Source organism: Xiphophorus maculatus, chromosome 6, assembly GCF_002775205.1.
Source record: "Xiphophorus maculatus strain JP 163 A chromosome 6, X_maculatus-5.0-male, whole genome shotgun sequence".
NCBI classification, from domain to species: domain Eukaryota; kingdom Metazoa; phylum Chordata; class Actinopteri; order Cyprinodontiformes; family Poeciliidae; genus Xiphophorus; species Xiphophorus maculatus.
The window spans coordinates 9,939,075-9,962,195 of NC_036448.1; the positions used below are offsets into that span (position 1 = coordinate 9,939,075).

Genomic DNA, 23,121 nt, shown 5'->3' on the forward strand with positions numbered 1-23,121 from the left:
CCTACATCAAGATCACAGCTTAAATACACTTGAGAGCTCTCACTCACTTCACCAATAAACTGGACAAAGTCATGAAGGCAGCCATGGGTTTTAGTACATGTTTACAGTACACACAATATGTGAATTTTACAGAGATTATAAACAAGGCCAAATCAAATCGAAGCCATAATCCATGATAATCCTATAGAAACCCCAACAGCCAGCAGGTCATCCAGCTATCTAGCAGCTCAACAGGGATCCAGTCAGTCGACTGTCCAGAATGGGTTTCATTCATTTTACTGCCTGAATAATAGGCCACTCACATGAAGAGTTTTACAATCCTACATTTGTAGGTTTCTCAACACCATTTATTTTATTTGCTGCATGGTGAGATTAATTGCTGTAAAGAGATATCCTCTAGAAAGCATAGTTTGTCACACTCAATTGGAAAATTTTAAAGGTTGCCAAATTCTGAGTAGTCCTTGGAGTGAGATAAAACGCGGGTCTGTATATATATATATATATATATATATATATATATATATATATATATAAAGTCAGTGGAAAATATTTAAACTGGGATAGCACTTTCGATCACACATAAGAGAAAATAAAATATGGCCTCTTGACTGGTCACATTAATATTTAATCTGGCTAAGCATGATAAAATGACTACATGTTAAGAAGAATCTCAGGATCTTCATTTTTTTCTTTCTTATAAAAAGTTTTTGATTTTGTGTTTCAGATAACGTATTACGTTATTATTTGAATGTTATATACTTATTATTGCTGCCTCCACAAAAAAAAATACTAGAACACCAATGAAGGGTACTATGTGTATAAAATTGTGTACAGTAGATAAAATCAAGTGCATGTTTAAACACTGAAGTGCTCTATGCTTGTACTTCCAACACGTCACTATCAGGGACACAGACACAGTTAAGGATGGCTCCAATTGCTCACAACTATATAAATAAGCTTATCAGGTTTGATTATCTTGTTGTGTGTAAAAGTGAATTAAAACTGAAACCTTATAGAGCTGTCGATCATCAGTATATCTGGAAAAGAAGGACTAAAGCATGACAGTGGCTCAGTGATGCTCTGGGTTGCTTTACTTCCTCTGGAATTAAAGGAGGGTTCAACTTTCAGGAAATCCTGGGAGAAAACATTATGTTGTGTGTGAGGAAGCTGAACCTTGGACCTTTATTGAACTTTCACACAAGCACACCCTAAGAAAGCTTAGTTTAAGAAGTCTGGGAACATACTAGAATAGCCATCATATTTCCTCAAATTAAAGTAGTGGGATCTGAAACCAGTAATTTCAACACTCAAGCCAAAGATTGGGAATTAACTGGATATCTTTGTTAATGAGGAGAGGAATGGAGGAGTAGTGTAGAGGTATAATAAATCATTTTGAGACTCCAATAGTTATTGAAAGCGGTGTTTTGTGTTGAACTTGGAGAAACAATATGCAATATTACTTGTGTTGTATTATTTAATGTTTTTGTTTCTTTGTTTAGTTTATTTTGATCACCCAGTTTCCATATTCTACCAACACACCTATTTTTCCGTGGAGCTTAAATCATGTTGGTGAACATAGTTCTTGCACAGTTCTTAGTCTGACCAATGTGCAGACTATCCACATTGGTCAGTGAACAGTCGCACGTGGTTCAGGCGGTGTTGATCAGTATGTGTAGATGCAAATCACCGGTAGGATAGATTTCAGCTCAGTTATTGGTTCTTGTACAAAAACGGGCATAGTTTTCACTCTGGTGATTTTCTATGTATTATTATTAATGTCCTTTTTAATAACGTCTACAAATATGTGACTTCATGCTGGATACATTCTATAACTTTATTCAGTAACGTCGGCTAGTCATAAGTCGTTTCCTCGGAGGTACGTGAACGCATCAGCAGTGTCCGCTATTTGCAGATTCTAAGCGCTCCATTCTTATTGCTCCCGGCTCCTGATTGGCTGAGCCATTCAGAAAGGGGGCGTGTTTGTGTCCTGGTACCAGACTGCTCTGCAAGCAGCTGAAAGGAAGAGAGATTTCCCATCACACACACACACACACTTGTCTTTACAACATAAACACACTGCGAGGGACGAATTCACACGGTGAGTGGCTCATTTTCGCCTATAACTAAGATTCGAGGTGTGTCATCGCGTGGTTCGCGACGGCTGCGTGTATTCTCGCGCTGCGCCATTATCAATGAGTGATGCCATTCGAGCCACGGTTAAAGAAGTGATTTAGGTCTCGCGATGCAGGGACGTTAATGTGGGCCTCGCATTTCTCTGATCAGGATGCGTGTATCCTTCTTAGACGTTTGCTGTTGTTGCTGGTTCTCATCCTAATGTAAGAAGATAGTGGGCGTGTGAGGAGGAGAGGGACAGGGGGTGGGGGTGGGGGCTGTCTCATGCAGAGGTCCGTGGATTCGTGCCTCTTTGTTATGGTGGTGATGCCGCAGTCGGGATGCTACAAGACTGCCCCTGGAAAAAAAAAAAAAAAATCCCGACGCTGTAGGAATAATGATGAATTCCCTTTATATCCATTCTTTGGTTCCTAGGAAGCGATTCACGAGTGTAGAAAGTGTTGTGACTTTGCTGCTCCCCCAACCCCCAATTTGCCTCTGCTACTGTAATATTCTTATATGGGACTACAGTAAGAGGCAGATTATAAACTATGGTGATTTGTTTACTGCTGCACACACGCCAAAGTCAGAGGCCTGTTACATAAAGGATTTTTTTCCCCCTGATGTTACAGCAGTAATAAGAACAGCCTGGTTTTCTATAGAGAGTAAGCCGGCCATTATACAGTAATACTCCCATCCCCACTCTCTACAAACACACATACAGGCTACAGACATCTGCATGCACGCACACACTGTGTTTTCTCTGTGTTAATACCGCTTTATCCTTGCTCATATATTTTTCGTTTCTGAGTGTTTTTGTGCTCTGTTCGCTCTGTGGTTGACAAATAGTTAATGGCAATGTAAACTCAATAAATAAATGGCTTGTTTTGGTTCTTTGTCAAATCTATGACCCAGTTTTTTATCTTTGCATTGCCATTTCTCCCCCTTGTACTTCCATTTTGTACCTATGCACTCTAAGCATGCTGAATCATTTTTTTTTTTTATCATAGTTAAGTATTTTTTTAAACAATTTTGGAGTTTCATATTCATAAAACCATCCAATCTAATGTCATATAAACTACTGTATATCAGAATCGCTATAATCCCATTCATTTTAGCTATGATCTCTTCTAACATGTCTCAGATTATGAGCTCAGATCAAACCGAAGTACATTATATACTGGAATAACAAAGCCATATGTCTTCATATGAAAAGAATATAAGGTTATTTTACATTTTTGGCATGAATGACTAAAACTGCAAAGGTGCAAAATGTGTTGCGTTGTAAAAACCTCCACCTACTACATCATCGACATTTTGCGTGGATACTAACAGTGCCAGCCGAAGGCCAAAGAAAACCAACTACAGGTCGCAAAGGGAAAACCCAAATTTCTATTCAAGTAGGATAGGCAAATGTAACTTTGATTTACTGCACTATGGATTAATCAGTGGAAGGTATGGGTAAATGAGTAAAAACAAAATCCTTCTTACTATCTACCACATATTGTCTTCTGCTTATTAAAAATTGGACGGCAGATCCGGGAAGGGAAACGCACCCTTTACGCAGCAGCACTTCTACTCTCCAGCTCATTCTCAGAGATGCAGGGGCATTCCCAGGCCAGAAGGAATATATAGTCCCCTGGAGGAGCTGCTCTACTTACAGCTCTCCCCAGATGAAGGAGGTTCCCACCTTTATCTCTAAGGTTGAGGCTGGGCACTCTTCAGATTTCAGCTGTGTCCGGGATCTCCTTCATTCAGTCTTGAGCCAAATATTATGTTGAGTGAAATGAGAACTTTGTTTTCTGGGTCAGCTCTTTCTTAACCACAGTAGACCAGAGCAGCACCCTCATCACATTAGACACTGTCCCAGTCTGTTTATCTATCTCCCCTCCATTTAGCCTTCACTGCTTGAAGTATAAACTTACCACCTTTATATCGTTCCTATGATTAATGCCAGTAAAATTGGGTGACCAAAGTTTTCATTGACTGTGTGGAACGTAGAGTAGCAGAGGACGCCCCCCATCCCACATGTGGATGTGTACTGCTGTTTAGCAGAAAGACTGTTTGGATATCTCTCCAGTTGCAAAACATGGTAACAGCCATGGTATGAAAACTGAAGGAGTGCCGTCCATCACTCCAACTAAGGGAGCTGTGTTTTCAAAAATAGCAGATAACCCAACTAAGTAAGCTGCTCAAATTGTTAGATTTACTTTACTCTTTAAAAAATGTAAATGTCTTAAGAGACATTTGCTCGGTATTTGTTTAATATTACCGCTTCAGTCAGAAATCAAAATGACCTTACGCACATGTTATAGTTGACATTATTATAAATGTAGTAACGAATATTCAATGTACTTTTAGCTGTAGTAGGAGTAATTTTTGCTTTCTCTTTTAAATATGAGCAATAACAGCATATAGTATACATTTTGGTTTAAATTAATACATTGGGTATGTGAAATTCTGGTATTTTTTGCTTGGGTTTAATATTTATGAGATATAAGGATCTCATAAAGGACACCTGGCTCATCACAAGTAATCTAGGCAGACAAAACATATGATGCATAAAACTGAAAACATTTTATATTTATCAGTCTAAAGACTTTTTCTCTAAGTAATATTTTGTTGTTGAATAGGTTTCAGAAGCAATAGTTCACCTTTCTACATGGTACAATTACATATACTGTTAAAGTAATGAGAAACTACTTAAAATTATGCCAACATAATAAAATATATCAGACTTATATTTGACTAGCATTACAACAGTAATGCTTAGAACTAAAAATATTTATTACTTTCAACTTCCACACTTTAAAATCATTCAAAGTAACAAAAACTTTGTTGTGTAACTGACATAACAACTGACTAAAGACTATGTTGGATGTGTCATGCAAAAACATTGATAAACAATTCTGATAAAAAGGACATATTATGAGTTGATATTTTTGATGTTAGCTGGAAGGCCAGCTAAACCAAATACTTTTTTGGTACCCACACAGCTTTGAACTGACACTGGATACTAAAAAATATGTTAAAGTAGAAATGTTTGTGTGTTTCATGAGAACAACCTTTCGTGTGGCGTGTTCAGAAGCACTTTACTGAAAATAGATGATATAAATCTGGGTGAAAAACTGGAAGCACACTTGCATGGCTACACTATTATATAGAAAGGGTCTAATCTGGAGTTTGGTTTATCTTCTGTTGTCTTCTGAAAGCCTGACATAAGTAATATCTTCAGAAAAGTCTGTGGTCTGGGCAAGGATTCTAGTTGGGTGTTTATTCGGGGTTTTCCTTGTCATCTGACAAGCAGACCATTTGTCATTCTGTGTTATTCATTTTAGGTCTTCCAGTTAGTTTTCTGAATTGGTTTGAGTCTGTGGTACTTTCTGTACTAGGCAGTTCTTCAATTTCTTACAATTATGTTCTTTGAATGTTGATTTGGATCACTGTCTTCTCCTTTTCACATCAGTGTCCCACAGTCAGACACTGAAAACATCCAGTGAAATACTGGGAGTGAATTTAAACAGCATGGCTTGCTTATCTCAACATTCAGCAGATTAAGTCTTATTTGTTTCCAGGGCTGTTTCCCTTCAGCTGCCTTTATAAGGAATCACAACTGATCTTTAGGGTTCTTCCTGGTGATAATGGTAGAATGGTACCAATTGATCCGTTACCAATAACTGCATCATCAAAATAGGCAATCATTTAGGTTGATCCTGGAGCGGGTGGACAAAAGTGTCAGGTGTGACGTGTGGAAAAAATGGTCACCAGCAAGAATGAAAGAAAATATGTACAAGACAGTGGTGAGACCAGCAATGTTGACTGGGCTAGTGTCAAAGGGGAAAAGACGGGAGGCAGAACTAGATGTTGCAGAACCCAAAATGTTGAGGTTTTCTTTGGGAGTGATGAGGAGAGATAGGATCAGGAGTTAATCATAGGAACAGTTCAAAGGAGCTTTATGGATGTGGAGAAAGAAGACATGTTAGTTGGTGTGAGGGTGGAGGATGCAGAATATGTTGCTAAATGGAGACTGGTAGCTGGTGAACCAAAACTATCTATTACACTTGTACTCTGTTACTAATTGAGCTCTTTTTTTGTTGGGCGATAGAATTTTAGAATCTCAGCTTCATCTGTCTTCATCATGTCTTTTAGAGTTGCTAATGTATTGTAGATTTTGGATTAACAGTGATGCATGTGCTGCCGTTACTCAGAAATCCATAGTGAATAAATGATTTAGACTTTAATTACTCGCTTTATACAAGTTTTAGATTTTACTCCGACATCTGCATGCTATAATTCTTATGTCCCTATGTGGCCCAACTAGTTACTGCTGCAACCACTAAGAGGGCTTTTCAGATTTGTGTGATCACCTATACGCAGATGTTTTTATGATCTTAGTGCTTTGATTGAGCCTTTGGTTTTGAATTTGGATCATTTTGGGGTTTTGTTGTGTTTTGGTGTCCGCCATTCCCAGCTTTTCATGTTCTCTCCTCTGTGCTGACATTCGAATTCATTTTTTGTGGTATATTTTTAGGCCCGAGCAGCGAAGCGCTGGCGCAGGCCTATTGAATTTGCAGAATTTCTCAATTCTTTTTAAAATTATTTTTCATTTTGATGTCGTATTTGAGCGAACTCGTCCTACAACTTTCGAGATCTAGGCTTCAAACTCAGTCGGCTCAGTCTTGAGGCAGTGAAGGTCAAAAGTTATCAAAGGAATTTTTGTACATCGAAGCATGTGGGCGTGGCAAAGCCTCAAATCTGACCATTCGCCATGAAACATCAAAGTGGAATAACTTCCCCATATAAGCTCACAGCTGCATCAAACTTTATTTGTATCATCACAGACCAGAGCTCATCACATTCACATGGTCAATTGGTGACATCAGTTTAGTCTCGCCCCCTTCCAACAGAAAGTGGCCTGTTGGAAGGAGCAGTTGGAACAGTCTTTCTTTCTGTTGGAAGAAAGACTGCAGTAAGTCATACGTGCATTATCCTATTTGCAGTAAACTTGTTAGGCTTGACCTTTGTTAGCCTCTAAAGAGCCCAATAGCTATAAATTGCAATTCAGTTTGACTGCGCTTGTGCGTCGTCAGAATAGAAGTATAGAAGTACTTTATTCATCCCAGCAGGGAAATTAGGGAGCGCTGCGGAAGACGTCAGTGTGTGTTGCCTGGCGGACGGCTGCGGGTACTGCGCGAGATCGTTGGCGGTGGCGAGAGCGTGGCGTTGCTGGAACCCCCGCGGTTGCCACGAGACGTGCTTTGCTGTGAGGGCCTCCAACGCCGCTTGCGGCTTTAATTTAGTTTAAATTCTCACTAGTTCACTTGTCGTACCAATTACTTCCAGCAGTTAGAAGCAGGTCAGTTTCATTACTTCCTTGTCAGCTACCCTAGCTGTTTTCATTTCCTCTGTTGTGCTGTCTGCTGTGACCTATTATGTTTAGTTCTCCAAGATGTCCCCCTTCCTGTCTCAGTTTTGTAACAGTAACTTACTTTTGTGCCAATTAATTATTATTATTATTATTTTACTCCAGCATGAGACTGTTTTTCCTATTCCATCACATTCCTTGACAGGTTTTTCTTCTCAAATATAAATTTTCAAATTGCTACTGATATTGCTTACATTTTTGCCTCTGATAATGGCAGTAAAGTTTGGGAATTAATATGTTTGATAAAATTGGATTTCAGATAAATAGGCTAGACCTCAGGAAAAACTACAACTCTTTTTGTAGTACTTTAATGCTCTGTGCATGAAAGAAACTTCTTAATTCTATTATTTCTCACTGTTGTTTTTATAGATGATATATGGTACATTGCTTTGTGTGTTTGTGTTTATGTCAATATTCATATTTATATTTGACAGTTCAAGTAATTATACAACTTAATACAGATCCATTGATGGTATTTCATACTTGAATAAGTAACTGGTTGTGACGGCTATTTTTTTTTACTTTTTTTTTTTTGACCATCAAATGCACAGCAGTAACAATGCAAGTTAAGAGTAAATGTGACCTTGCTGTGAACTAGTAGTTGACTAAATTGGCCAAACAGAAACTTTGGTGGAAACATCAAAGGTCATGCTCTCCTGCTGACTGCAAGGCTGAAATTGCTATTAGAGCTGACATCAGACAGCGCAGCAGAATGAAGGATGGGTCAGCACAAAATGTCCCTCCATCAAATCCACTAATGCATTAAAACACGTTCCCTCTGTGCAGGACACAAGCAGGAGGTCTTCATTCAGAGTTGAAACCTTTTCTGTTATCAGAAGGAATCTTCTATGTGGAAACTTTAGGGTTATTCTAAAACAAAGGGATTTCACAGGGTTTGACTATTAGGAATATGCTATTTTAATTATTATAGATTAGCTCTAGTTAAATTAAAATTTTATTATGTTGTTTCTACAGTTACTCACTGCACTTATAATGAATTTAGTTTCGTTTGAGAGAGCTCTTATCTAACATATTTACCAGTTTTTATGTGCATTCCCTCTAAGGGGTCTGCTTTTGAATAGTTAGATATGATTTGGAGAACATCCAACATTACAAACAGTTCCCGCCCGCCTCCTCATGAATTTTCTCCTCACTGGGAATCTGTATCCAGAAGAGCTTAACTGTGATGCCAATTTCACCATCAACAGCAAAATATCAGACCCAGAATCTCACACAGTATGGATAGGTTAGGTTAAAACGATCTATTATGGAGACGTTTCTTTTGTTTTCAGGTTTTCATCTCCCTGTGACTTTGGTTTATCTTAATGTGCAGTTTTGACTCTTTGGACCACTTTGCAAACACACCCCACTCACCCACACAGAAAACAGCCCCATTTGACAGATCTGTGGAGTTAGTAATTGGGTTGGTTGATGTGCTGACTGTCTGCACCTTTCTTTTCAATACTGATGTCCTAGATGTGCATTTATATGTATGTGTGATTGGTGTGTTGACACAGTGTGTTGTCAGCAGTAATCTAAACTGCTGCTAATCAGACACTGTGCATGGATGTGTGTGTGTGTGGGTGGGTGTGTCGGAGCCTGTGCACATCTAGAGGGAAGCACACAGGAGCTGCTGAGTCACCGTAGGGACTGGCTGGGCAGTCATCGCAGAATTTTGTTAACTGGTTAGACTCTAAACTCACTCACTCATTTATAAATGAAGTGGTTTGTTTTAATATTTTCCTTCCTTTATTTATTTTAGGCACTGTTTTACTATTATGCTATTTTTATCAAATAGCCTTTCTGCCTTGAAGAAGATATTAACAACAAATTGTTGTAAATTTCAGTAACAAGAACATTACATCAGAAATAAAGGCTGAATTAGAAATGTGAGTGTTAGCAATTCAACTCCGCAACCAGTTTGATTTATTGATGATAGTTATTTGTCTGACAGATTTACTGGGTGCCAACCAATGTGTCGAAAGGATAAGTTTGAATTTTGAAAAAAATTCTTAAGTGTATCTCAATAAATTAGAGCATTCATACATTTTGAAAATAACCATCCACAGCAGGTAGTAAACATACTTTCATTAGACCCACATTTCTGTATTAAATAGTCTAAGAAATTAAATGTTTTTATTGGACATTGACAGAAAATAAACATGAATAATTTATCTATTGAGATAAATCTAGTCACATATATCCTATGTCACTGCAAATATATGCAGTTTCAGTATTCTGTGTTATCTTATTACACATTTTATTCATTTGTCATACTAAAAAGTGCTACTCAGATATGTTTCTCTATACATTCAATCAACTTTACTTTTTGTTCTGTTTTTCTGTTTCTGTTTCTCTTCAAGTTGGTAGAAATTTCTTCAGGAGACAGAAAAGCAAATGGAGGGGAAAACCCACATCATGCTGCAGCAAAAATAGGTTCTGTTTGTCGAGACAGAAAATCAGATCCTTTCTAGAGAAAATCTCACAATTGGTTCACAGAAAATAGTGCTCACACAACCGAAGAAGCTCTTTTAGCACATGTTGCAATATTGAAAGAAAATCATAAATACAAAGTAGAAAACAGAATCTAGCTAGACAGAAGTTGTCAAAATAGTTGTGCTCACTGCTTGGTGGCAGAAACATGTAATCTAAACCCTTTTGTGCTCTATGAATGGAGATGGCGCTCAGCGGCATTTTTAGCCATCAACAAGCATCCTGATTTTAGGAACAGTTAGTTCCCCAGGGCCATTGACCTCTCCATTCATTGCTGTTACATCATTAGTGCAGCTTTTGGTATTGTAGGCCTACTGTGAATTATCACTGAGCTGGACTGTCCCGTACCTCTGCTGGAGAGCTATGCTGTTTCTCACTGAGTGAGGAGCTAAAATTGTTGATTTTGTTTGTTTGTCTAGACAATACTTTCCTAAACTTAATAAATGCAACAGATGACCTTGATGAAAGTTATATTTTCGATAATGAAGTGTGGTGAACGTCCTCTTATTTTTCATCTCTTTGTGTGCATAGTTAGAAAATCGTATGCCCTGGATTCCTACATTGTCTGGAAAAGTATGAGAAAAGCAAAAGTACTGAATGTAGTATCAACCAACTTGTTTAAATCAAGAGTAGTCAGTAAGCTTATGCAACTTACGAAATGTTGTGCATTACATTTGTCACGGCCAAATGTTAGCGAAAACTTCAGCGGAGTCCATACCTTCTTTGAAGCACCTTATTTGCTTTGTACATCAGATTTGATGTACAAAGCAAATAGCGTAGAACAAGGGGCTTGTGTTTACCAGGCTACTCAATATGTGCGATGCCTGAATAAGCTTCAAACTTGGCTTCTCATCAAGTATAGTGACTATTTGCTAAAACAAAAGGGGTGACCTTTGGCAGACCTAGCCAGATCACTCTGGAAGGACTAAATGTAAATCCCTCTGGAATGCTTTGGGGTCCCCCAGAATGAGTTTGAGGTGTCGATGATAACCTGATCTCAGAAGTTGACAAAAACCATGAGAATTGACAAAGTACTGAAAAATCTGCCCTGCGATAGACTGGCGACTTGTCCAGGGTGTACCCCACGCCTCACTGGTGCCAGAGATAGTCACCAGCCCCCAGTGAGGCAACATGAGGATAAGCATGAATAGATGATAGAATTATATAATATCATCTCACAATATCACTAGCCTGTCAAGCCAGACGTTGATTCATTATTTTACCAATGATATCTGATCTAAATAAACTTGGCTTCTGAGTGGTCCGAAGTACTTTGTGGTGATAAAAAGCCAAACTATGTTTGAGGAAAAGATAAAATCCAACTCTCAGGCCACTGACTATGCTGTCTTATGAAACCCCTGCACTGAAGCGATAAATAATGCAGCAAAGAGAGCAACAGAGATCAGGAGGCACCATTTAGGATTGGCTCATTTTTATATTGGAACAGCACTGAGTAAATGCTGTATGTGTGATGAATGCATGGGAAGCAGGGGACTATAAAACTGTGAAGGATTAGGGGATAGATTATAGGGGAGCTAACCATCGATGAGAATTGTTGTGGAAAAATGTCTTTGTGTTTGAGACCCAGTGAATGACACAGGGAAAACACTGGTGTAGGGAAAACTGATGGAAGACAGCGGGATGAAAGAGGCTCAAATTGAAAGTGAGAGCAGAAGTTGTGTGAGGTGTTCGCTGTGCATACCCCTATCTGTGAAACAATGGCCCACAGTCCTTCCTGAGGCCTGCTAACAGTCTACTGTATGTCTTCCTGCTGGCTGCTGGCCATGTGGTGTGTGTGTGTGTTACATTTGCAAGACAATGACAGCTTGTTTGCCTGCAGTGCAGATGGAGGGGTAAACAGAAGCAGGGAACAGAGAGAAACGGGGTTCTTGCAGTTAAGGTGTCAGGATGCAGGGTTCGTGGAATGGATGCTGATTAAAGGTACTGTATATTGAACTCTCCATTTGAGTTTTCTTGATTGCCTTCAAGCGGCTGTCAACTCAAAGTCAACACACAGTTAACACACAGGACTAAACAGTGGCACGCATGGCTCAAAGTTGTACATTTTGTTTGGAATAGGCTTTAAGTGTGCCAAAACGTTGAAAATATGAAACAAAAGCAAATATTGCCTTCAAACAACACAAAATATGAAACAAAAGCAAATATTGTCTTCAAACAACACAACGTGCACCAAAGTGTTTAAACTCTTCCAATCAATCGGACAGCAAAACACTGCATTTGCTTGCCATTGTAGCCTGCTGTATTATATTACTTTCATGCCTATGCCTTTATCTAGGCTGCGTCAGACTTTTCTTGCATAAAATTGGATCCAGAATCAGAATGCTTTGATGCAATTTTTACTGATTCCATGGTGATTTCTGTTTGGTTACCATGGTTAAAACAATGGCGCTTGGACTGGTTGAAGGACATCTGTGTTCACTGTTATGGCTAAAGGGTGTGGAAAATGTTTCAGTCCAATGAGAAAGAGTTAACATGTTTGCAAGAGGTTTCTTCTGCTCTCCTGACATAGTGATAATGAAAACTGAATGGATTTCTTTAAGCAGGTCAAAGCAATCAAAAATAAAACCTTTATCAAGCAAGTGGTACAAGCTTTAGCCTAGTCATTGATGCTAAACACCAGTTTTACTTTCCCAGACCTGTGTGTTGTGCTAAACATGGATTATGTATATGCATAAAGCCTCCATATGAGGTTAGCGATAAACACGACAACAAAACACGAACAGTGAACATCAAATCAGCCTCCTCTTTTCAGCCAAAACTACAACTTACAGAGAATTTCTTGAAACTGATTAAGGAGGTTCTGCTGCAGCACCACAGAGATGTAATATGCCATTGTTTTTGTATGATGCATGATTCGAGTGACTCATTCGGCGTCAAAGGTTAAATTAGAGATTGGGCTTGTTATGGAGGTATTATGCTGTTGGAGGGAGTGGTGCACTTCACAAAATATCATCATGGAGAAGGAAGATTCTGCGTAAAGATTGGTAGCAACATCTCAAGACATCAACCAGGGAGTTTATTTTTTGTCCTTACACAAGTCAAATAATTATTTTGACTCTATTTATTAAGAAAACCTAAACCTGCAATTTGCCTGAACACTGTGTGAACTGTGCTCACTTGAATTAAGGGGAAAATCATTGGAATGAAGCAGCTACATGTAAATAGTAGCAGAAAGGAGACATGGAAGTAGCACAACACAAAGATGAATAAAGGTGATCACTTTCAAATGTCTGTTTTCTCCCCTGCTTCAGGAGTATGGACCTGAGTCTGCGAGATGCTCTGGGTGGAGGTGGAGGCGGGGCTCCAGCTGAGCCCCTGCTTAAGAGAGACTTTGTGGCTTCGCTGGAGAAGGAGAGCTACGACGACAAGGTGGGAGAGACCGTTTCTAAGACCGACTACAGACCCTTGGTGGCTGGAAAGGACACCAAGAGTGGTAAGTTGCCTTTAGTGTGCATGAAGAGCTGTGAGAAAGAGCTGTGATCCTGTGCCCTCTGTGAAGCTTCACTTTGAATGAACGAACTGAGAATGAGGCGGCTTATAGGCTTTTAGGAAAGTCAGCTGTCCAGTTATTTTTGCATCACTCTGTTTGTTTTCCTTTTTTCAAAGACTGGCTTCAGGCTTGACTGTGATTTCCTGCAAACGAGATTCAACATTGGTTTTATACCATGTAATTGAAATAAGTTTTTTTAAAAGACACAATTGAACAGATGTTAAGGCTTGTAGAAATATAATTTTTTACATTTTTCTCTTGTTTTTAGTGGGATAAAATATAAAACACATACATAAAGTGATACACGATCCACAAGTGATGCATTGTTTTCAATAGAAAATATAAACAGTATACATGCCCCTTTACTGTGAGGTCACTAAATAAATTGTAGTGCAATCAATTGGCTTAAGAAGTGACTACATACTAGATATAGTCTACTTGTGAGTCATTTATATTCGAATGAGTTCAGTTGTTCTGACAAAACCTCAAAGGTCAGTCAATAAACAGCATCATGAAAACCCAGGAACTTGACCGACCTGGTGGAAAAAAGCTGTGGTGAGGTTTAAAGCAGGTCAATGTTTTAAATCACAACTAATAAGTAATTTTAAAATGTTTCCTTTATTATGATGGGTGACTCAAAACTCCTGTTCTTTCTGAAACTAGACAGATTTAGTGAAGTGAAGTTGAGTGCAAAAAGTGGCGTGACAGTGTAGAGAGATTTGTTGACACAGTGGAGATGTCGTTCACTCTTGGTGTCGGAGTGAACAATGAAAAAGGTCCAACGCAACAAGAGAGAGCTGAGCTTGTATGCTAAGACTGAAGTGATATTGGAGTAAAGTGCAGGGTGGAGAGAAGGAAAACACGTAACATCGTGTTGCAACCGATGAGGATAATCACAGACCCTTTTCTTGTTTTGCTGAGAAATATTTATTACTTTTTTTCATTACAAAATTATCTTGGTTTCTTGGCTGTTTTGGTAAACGACAGTAAGGTGGTAACATCACTCTAAATGCAGACTTTTTTTAAACATTATCACCAATTCTTGCTATAATATCAAGCCAATTTAAAAAAATTTAAACTTCAGTAAATATTCTCAGAAAATGTGTGTTATCTTAAATATTTGGAAAATTGAATGCGACACTCTGCTGTTGTTTTTGTTATCACATTATAAACCTAGCTATTGGTTTGATCGGTTTGTAGCAATGTGTTGCTTGAATCTCCATGTCAGTATAGATAAAGAAATCTCTTGAAATATTTTTTTAATGTGATTGTGAGTATGTCATAGTCTTATTTTATTAAAAATGATCAAATTACATGGATGGACATTACTTGACCTCTGCTTATCACGTAGTCGGTTACATTCATGTTGTCTAACTATATAATCAAAGGATTACATGAAGAAACCAAACAGTGATGGATGATTGATAAAAGGAGGAACATTCCCTGACATACTAAGGCACAGCTGGCATGACAGTGAACACATTGTCAGCCCCAGGAGCTGGTTTTTGGAAAGCAGGGTGTTTTGGTTATGTTGTGAGGACATGAATATGCTTATACAGTGACATTGCAGGAACTTGACTTGGTCAGGGGAAAACAAAAAAACATTTTTTAACTGAGACTACTGGTTTATTTAAAGTCCTTCTTAGTAAAGAACATGTATGTCTCCTATTGCATAAAATGCACTGACCTTCATCAAGGGCATCATCTTTGAATCTTAAAATAAATCCAGGGACACACGCAGCAGTCCAATACACACCTGATGTGTCATATAGGCTACAATAAAGTCTTGAAATAATTAGATACCTTTAGTTGGACAATATGTTTATAGTGACATATTTTATGCATAAAGCTTAAAAATAAAATAAAATAATTTGTTACATTAAAATAAATTGGGAGGCATGTCAAAAAGAAACCTTTTTGTTCTTCCATCACAAACTCTGGAGGTACCTTAACTTTATATGTAAGCTTTGATCAGATTATTGATCATTTCAGCCACAAACACTCCAGGTGGGTGTGGCATGAAACAAAAACTGACTGTGGAAAAGCACTTCATGACCCCTGTTAAATATGGTGTGAAGTCTGTTATGCTTCTCGCTCATTTTCTCTTCCATAGTTTCTGGACAATGCAAATAAGAATTTGGTGGAATTGTCTAAAACCTGAAACGGTGACAGTGGGTTTCTAAACAGAACGATAAAGTCAAATATATTGCCAAATCAATAAAGAAATGGTTCATGAGACATAAATCCAACTTTCTTTCTTTCATGGATGTTATAATCCCCAGGCCTAAATTATATAGAAATCATGTGGAGCAAGCTAAACAGATGAGAGACGCAGAGAGAAGACCTAGAACTATCTCATAGTGTCCTCTAATCCTGTGAAATATTTCAGATGACAAAATGTTTTTCTAATGATAAAGGACTAATTTTAAATTATTGACTAAAGTCTAGCTTTCCTCCCTCAACTTTCGCTACAAAGCTCCCTCCAGCTGGTGGAGGAAATGCTTTTTCATTTTTCCCCCTTTCTTTCAAGAAAGACAAATTAAAATGTTCTTTTTCAGATATTTTGTCAATTTATTGCAAAAACATTTCAAGTCCTATGCAGAAGCGAAAGCATCAGCATCCATGACTTTTTAAGATGGTGCACTTTAAAAACAAGCTATGTGTATTCGACTACGCAGATAGCACAGCTAACTAGCCATCTAATATCAGCTTCTTGAATGTGAAGAAGCTGATATGTTCTGCTCTGTAAGGAGCAGAACAACAAAATGTATTGTGTTCAGTGGGATAAGAGGATGATCAAAATAACTGTGAATACATGTGATAATCTTTATAATCAAAATGTTATGATACCCTGAGAATCCTTTTCCAGTGAATGTCGGGTCCCAACTGTTAACAGCGGCTCTTTTCCCCACAGAGTAAATGTACTCTATTTAAGAGGTTGGATTTTTTTTCTTCTGTGTGCGATTATGCTTCTGCAATAAAAGATGAGTGATGAATTTATTTTACACATCTTTACCAGAAGGAGCCAACAGATATTTCTCCATCTGCAAGTGTTATTGCAAAAAAAAAAAAAAGAAAGAAATGGAGAGAAAATGTCTAAAAATATTTTCATGCATAAAAACTTTTGAAGCCTAATTAGACTTGTTTTCTTATGTGGATGCTGTGTGCATTTTAGTCCTTTTTTCTGCTCGAGTACCTTTCAAAGTTAGATTTATGACTTTGACATTAGAATCATATGTTATTGTTTTTTTCTGGAGTAGCAGCAGCAGCAGTATCCTGCAAGTAAAGTTTCAGCTGTCTGGGTTTGTTTCTGCTGTGCTGGGACGGACTCTCTTTTGCTGAGGCATGATGACACACTGCTGCTGTATATGCATGTGTTCGTGTTTCTTTTACAGTATGTACGTGTAGCACAGGTACGGGAGGACCTCGCTGCGTTGACAGGTCGAGCTCTGGTGTGCATGTTTTATGACACACTGCAGCAGCATGTGACTGCAGCACCGTGTGCAGCATTAGTACCAGCAGCAGTTCGGGTGAGGTCACGCAAATAAACACACACCTCGGCTGTCGCTGTAATTAGAGTGTGTGCTGGCTGAGTTCAGCAGATATAGTGAAGTAAAGATGATGTAAGTGAAGTTTTTTTTTAGCACCTCTGTAGCAGACAGGATTGCTGACGGATGTGACATTTAAGCCAGTAGGACAAGGAGCGACTTTTTATCTGTTAGCCCAAATGGCTTTTGGTCTCAGCATTGTCTAAAACCTGAAATGTTGACAATGGGTTTCTAAACAGAACGATAAAGTCAAATATATTGCCAAATCAATAAAGAAATGGTTCATGTGACATAAATCCAACTTTCTTTCTTTCATGGATGTTATAATCCCCTGGCCTAAATCCTATAGAAATCATGTGGGGAAAGCTAAACAAATGAGAGATGCAGAGAAAAGACCTAGAACTAGGTCTCAGGTGTGACCTACATTCTCTGTGATTGAGGGAATCACAATTATATGGTAGGAACCAGGCAACAGTTTTGATTTTCTAATTTAAATACGATTTAAATATTCAGATATGGACTGTATTAAAAGACAATAGTGCCAGAAACATCTGGGCATTTCTAGATATGTTGCCGCTCTGAATCTTAAACCACAGAAAGTGAAAGCAAAAACAAAAACAGCTAAACTAGAAATAATGGGGAAAAGCCATGTATTACTGTAAGCTTTATCAATCTCAGTGGACTGTATTTTACTTGGCCCTGTCTGGAAGTTAACTACTTAGTCCCTGCTACACTCTGCAGCTGTTAATGTGTTAAGATGAAAATTGTAGTGCCACGCAATCACAAAGAAGTCTGTGCTTGATAGCTCAGAGGGGAAGCGGTGGTCTCTGAGGTCTTAGTGTTTCCTCAGTCTGGCAGTCACAGTAACTGGATTGGCTTCATTAATTCAAAGGCCATGGGACTGCACAGCGATTACAGAGCATCTGGAATGGGCTGTTATAGAGTTAGCGCTGTCAAGAAACTGTCTACACCCAGACAAACAATAATTCATCTCAAGATCCATTTGTTTTCTGTTCTAGCTTTGTGTTTCTACTGTGATGTCCTCCCATTTCTCTTCATATTGAAGATGATCTCCCTCCATGTATTCTATCAAACGATAACAACCTAAAATTTAGCTTATTACCCATTTAGGCCCATATAAATGAAGAGTCTCAGACTTACTATCTGGATCAGACCGCAGGGACTGAGCACATTTTTATTACTGGTCTTGACTCTGAACTCATCTGTATTAACAGCTGAGCATCAAATAATGAAAACCTTCAAGGTTTTTGCTTTGGATTATTACATTATTTCCTCTGCTCTCAGAAACAAGGTCATTCCACAAAAACTGCCTGGGTGAAAGTTATTAGCCTTTCTGATGCTGTTCGTCATTTTTATATCCGTGTATCCTGCAGGTATTTGCTGTAGCTTTTTACAAGCTTCTGACAGCTCAGTCTCCTTTAACAAATAGTTCAGCAATCTCAGATTGGATGGCCTTCTGGCTCGGAGCTTTGTCTTCAGTTCACGCCACAGATTTTCAGTGGAGTTGAAGTCAGGACCTTGTGCAGGTTAGTCAGTAGCTTTCACTCTGGTCTTCTGTGGGAAAGTCTTCATCAATGCGCTTTGGATTGTTATCATACTGGGAGAAAAAGCTACAACTCAGACCCAATTCTGCTACTGACTGCTTCAGGTTTTCTTTCAAAATCGTCAGTCTGTCTTGAAGGAGTCGTTTCTTCAGAAGAGTATTTTGTTTTTGTCTCAAGCTTTGCAGTCCAGTCCAGTGCCTGTACCAGCTTGTCCCGTGTTTCTCTCTTGTAACATTTCCTAATGATGCTTCTGACTCCAGTTTGTGACAAAGTGATATATTTTCAATATCGTCAAATATAGTTTGAAGTCAGCTAACCACAGCTTTACAAAACCAGAGATAGGACATCAACTACTTTCAGTTTTTATAGTGTACATCATACTAACTTTGTAGCTTTGTTGTTCTGCCTCAATTAATAAAAATCATCAATTTTTTTTGTCAACATTTCCAAACTTATTTTGTATTAGTACCAGTCCAACCATCATAATGGGTTCGTGGTAAGTTATATTGCTAGCATACATGGACAGCTCTCCTTTCTACTGTACAATATGTTAAACTAAACACAAAAGCAAATATGAGAATATTCTCTGTTGCAAACATATTAGTTAAAATTGGACTAAACCTTAATCTGTTTATTATATTTACAGTTTTATTCACTGGATGTTATTGTTTCCTAGTTAAAAAGCAAACAGGAAATGTAATAATAGCCTAAATATTCTCATAAGCATGTCAACAGTAAATCGCTCACCATGACCTTGTTGGAGAATCATGACTTGCATGTGAATGCAGTGTCAGCCGTTCTCTTGCCCTCTGGAAGCTGCACTCAGTGAACCAAATTACATATATGTTCATATCCCTCACAAAATACAATTCATCAATTCAAATGGAGCAACTTGGACAACATTTGAATACTGTGGTCTGAAGGAAAAAAATGTTATTTTACTCTGCAGCTCCACTCAGTTCCAGTAGCCGTTGCTTATTTTACTGAGTACCAAATTGGTGCTATGTAAAAACGATGAAGGTGGAGCCCGAGATTAAATCTCTATTAATCGACTCTTGTCAACGAATTAGTGAAACTCAATCACTCATTCAAAAGCAGCTCAACTACAAAGTAGTAGTTGGGTTAACTCAAGAACTCCTGAGTTAACCCAAGTTGAGATCAAATAAGACTTTAAAAGATAGATGCATAAGAATGGTTTGTACTTGCATAGCACTAAATGCTTCACACTACAGTTAGTCATTCACCCAGTCTTATGCTAATGCTACATTGTAGCATGTAGTAAACGACAGACTTTGGTCAACTTCTCATCCTAGTTTTTTTTAACAAGACTTGCAAGAAGTATGTAGTAATTATCAAAATAGAGAATCTTAAGGATCCTAAATAACCTTCTGTCCTTCAGGCTTCTAACTCACAGTTTATGTTTCATTCAACTCATGTGAAACTTATCAGGCAGAGTTTAATTTATGCAAGTGGAAGAGTTAATGGTGCAACACGTAGTGCTGAACTTCACTGATTTAATTCCCTCTGAACACTGTGGGAAGCCCAACAAATTATTTGACTTTAAACCGGACAAAGATGTTTGTGTTTGTGTTTTTTTTTTCTGCTTGAAGAAGATTTGAAAGAGTCCCCTGATAAGTGATGCGGAAAGAACATAAAATCCATTTATCCACCTGTTTTCTGTACCTTAATCCCTGCAGGCTTGTGGGATGCTAGTGCCTATCCAGTCAGATGTACTATTTTTTAACAAGAAGGTGTTTGACTAAGATCTGCAGCAGGCTGGTGTCCTTGGATGACTGTCTGGGTTCAGACGGTGCCTGCACTCGAACAGTGTCTAAATATCTGACATGGAGGGAGAGAGAAAAGAAGAATCCTTCTAGCAAATTTCCTAAAATAAACTCCTCAGACACAAAGTCGTTGCTCCCCTCCCCCCGCACCTCCCTCCGGTAGTTTTTTTCTCACTGCAGTATCACCCTTTTTTGCCTAAATGTAATTGTTCCTTATTCAGTAGCATGTAGCATCATTTAAAAATGTTACAGCTTCAAAAAAAAAAAGAAGAAAAAAACCATAAGATTGTGTCAGACATTTGTAATAATTGTGGAAATTGTGTTTTCATAGGATTACACAAAGTGTTTTATACTTCTCTGTAATCCTGTGATATATATTTTTTTCTTTTTTACTCAAAGTTCTCATAGCATGGCAATCTCATACCTGCAGATTCCTATCTAAGTTCAACCAAAGTGTTTCATGGTAAGGTAATCATGGTAACAGTATATCCATGAATGGAGCAATGGATTTCATGGATGAATGTGTAAATACTGTGATTTCATTTCTCCTCATTTTTTTTATTTAAAGAAAATTGAGGTTATTATTACTACTGCTCAGTGTTGCTCTCCTGTCACTGCTAAGACGGAAGAGAAATAGAAACATTTGTAAAAGGTTTAATGCTAACTTAAGGCTTAATGGTTTTAAAATCCAGCACAAATAATTGTAACCCCAGGACTCCAATTTCAAGTTATCTTACATTGCATATAAGAAGAAAAAAACAGGAAATTGCTTTAGTTTTGATCGATTCCAGTGAAAATGGACATTAAACAGGAAAATGTTGCTGTCGAATAGCAATGGAAGAAAATGATTGTGTTGTTTTCTGTCTTCAGTGACTTTGCAGTTTCAGTGTTCTCTACATGTTTCTCTCTGTGGGTGTGTGTGCGTGTGTGTGTGTGTTTCGATCCTTTGCACCTTCACTGGTGCTTGCTTCATGCTGAATTATTCAGGATGTATTTACAATTACACTGATGTGGTGCCCGGTACTAAAAATATGTGTCCTCGTTTCTAATGATAGAAAACAGCTTTAAAGCATTATGGTATGCGAAACCAGTCATGCTGTATGTGCCTCTGAGGAAATGCTGTAATGTTCACTTACCTTAAATTACATTTCAGCACCATGGACAGATACATATCTCAGTTTACTTGGAAAAATTCTCCACTGTCCATAAGAAACCTATATATTTCAACTTATGGCACAACTATGCTATCCTTATACAAATATAATGGCAGTTTGCCCTGCGCTGTTTATGTTACATATAAAGAAACCCCAAAATTCTGTTTAAAACACTTAGTGAAAGTGTTTGCATGTCCTTTCAGTTCTGAAACACTTTTGTAAATATCTTAATTGAGCAGATATTGTGCAAGCATTTAATATTGATGAGAATCGTAGACAAATCATACAGTTTCACATCCTCAGAGGCCTGAGATGTTTGAGTTATGCAGATTTCACACAGCCAGCACTCTACATTTGAAATCAAATATTCATGTAGTGAAATTAACAGAATGTACTCTTGCAAGTGTTTGTTTTTTATTTTGATATGATGAAAATTTAAATGTGTAGACAACATATCTTTTGTCTCTGAAAGGATGTAAAGGGCTGCATAATTCCAGTGTCTTCTACTTATTTATTTCATAACACCTTTTCCATGTGATTCCTCCAATCTAAATCCTTTAAAACCTTAAAACGATTTTCTTTGATTTATGAAATGAGTGCAGCATTAAAGAAACTTGGAGAACATGACGAATATTGCACTGGCTCCCTGATTTACCTCTGGAAATGACCTCAATTAGACTTTCAAGCTGATCTACTTCATCATTTTGACATAAATAGTAAATGATATCAATCATAACATCTGTGAATATTAAAAAAAGCATCAAAAGTAGTTATTTCTATGCATTTTAGGCTTAGTTTGATTATCATAGAATTGTAGTTTTGTGTATTGAGAACTTTATGTCTACTGATATTTTAAATCTGATTATTTATTTATGTTGGCGTTCTCTATTTTTTAGTGGCAGGTCTATTAGAACCGTTCTGTTTTTTGGATTGGTACTAATAAATGTCAGTTGTACACTTGACAATATCTGGTAATTAATACTATTCTTCCTGGCTTTTAGACTTTAATCAAATTAACTTTTAAAGTGCTTAGTACGAAGTTCATTATTCTCTATAATGGACCCGGGTGAGTTTCAACTCACGTTGTTTAGTTAACAGCGTTTTTATCGAGCTGCTCTATATGAGCTAATGGAGTCGGTGCAGCAAATTCTCCCCTTACTGTTAAATCATATCGTCCAGAGCAGAGTTTAAAATGTGTGTATTTTTGATCTATGCCTCAGCGTATCTGTGTGTGTATCAATTCTCTAAGTCACATCAGCTGACAGCACGCGTTACCAAGGGAACCGCTGATGCTGTCTTCCTCTTGTGCGTAACCATGGCTATGTCCCCTTCAGCGACATGTCGTCTGCTCACCTCAATGTCAAGCGATGTACCATGCGCACACGCTCAGTGTGGAGAAGGTGGTTTTAGTGAAGCAGCAAACAGCTGACGGGGCGACGCATGAATATCTACCTGCAGAGTTCAGGCCGCCTCACTCGCTGTGTGAAGAGTTTTCAAATAAATATGAGATCTGGGTGAAGGATAAGTTA

At 38.0% G+C, this 23,121-nt stretch overlaps 1 protein-coding gene across 1 annotated transcript in view; it reads left to right on the top strand.

Moving 5' to 3' along the window:
- Window positions 1–1,972: 1,972 nt before the first annotated feature.
- LOC102232428 (microtubule-associated protein 4-like) overlaps window positions 1,973–23,121 on the top strand; it is an 80,850-nt gene continuing 59,701 nt past the window's right edge. The window contains exons 1-2 of the mRNA XM_023335044.1: window positions 1,973–2,098; window positions 13,303–13,484. Of these exons, the coding sequence (XP_023190812.1) occupies window positions 13,307–13,484 (178 nt within the window). The 5' untranslated portion in view covers window positions 1,973–2,098; window positions 13,303–13,306. The remainder of the gene's footprint in view (window positions 2,099–13,302; window positions 13,485–23,121) is intronic.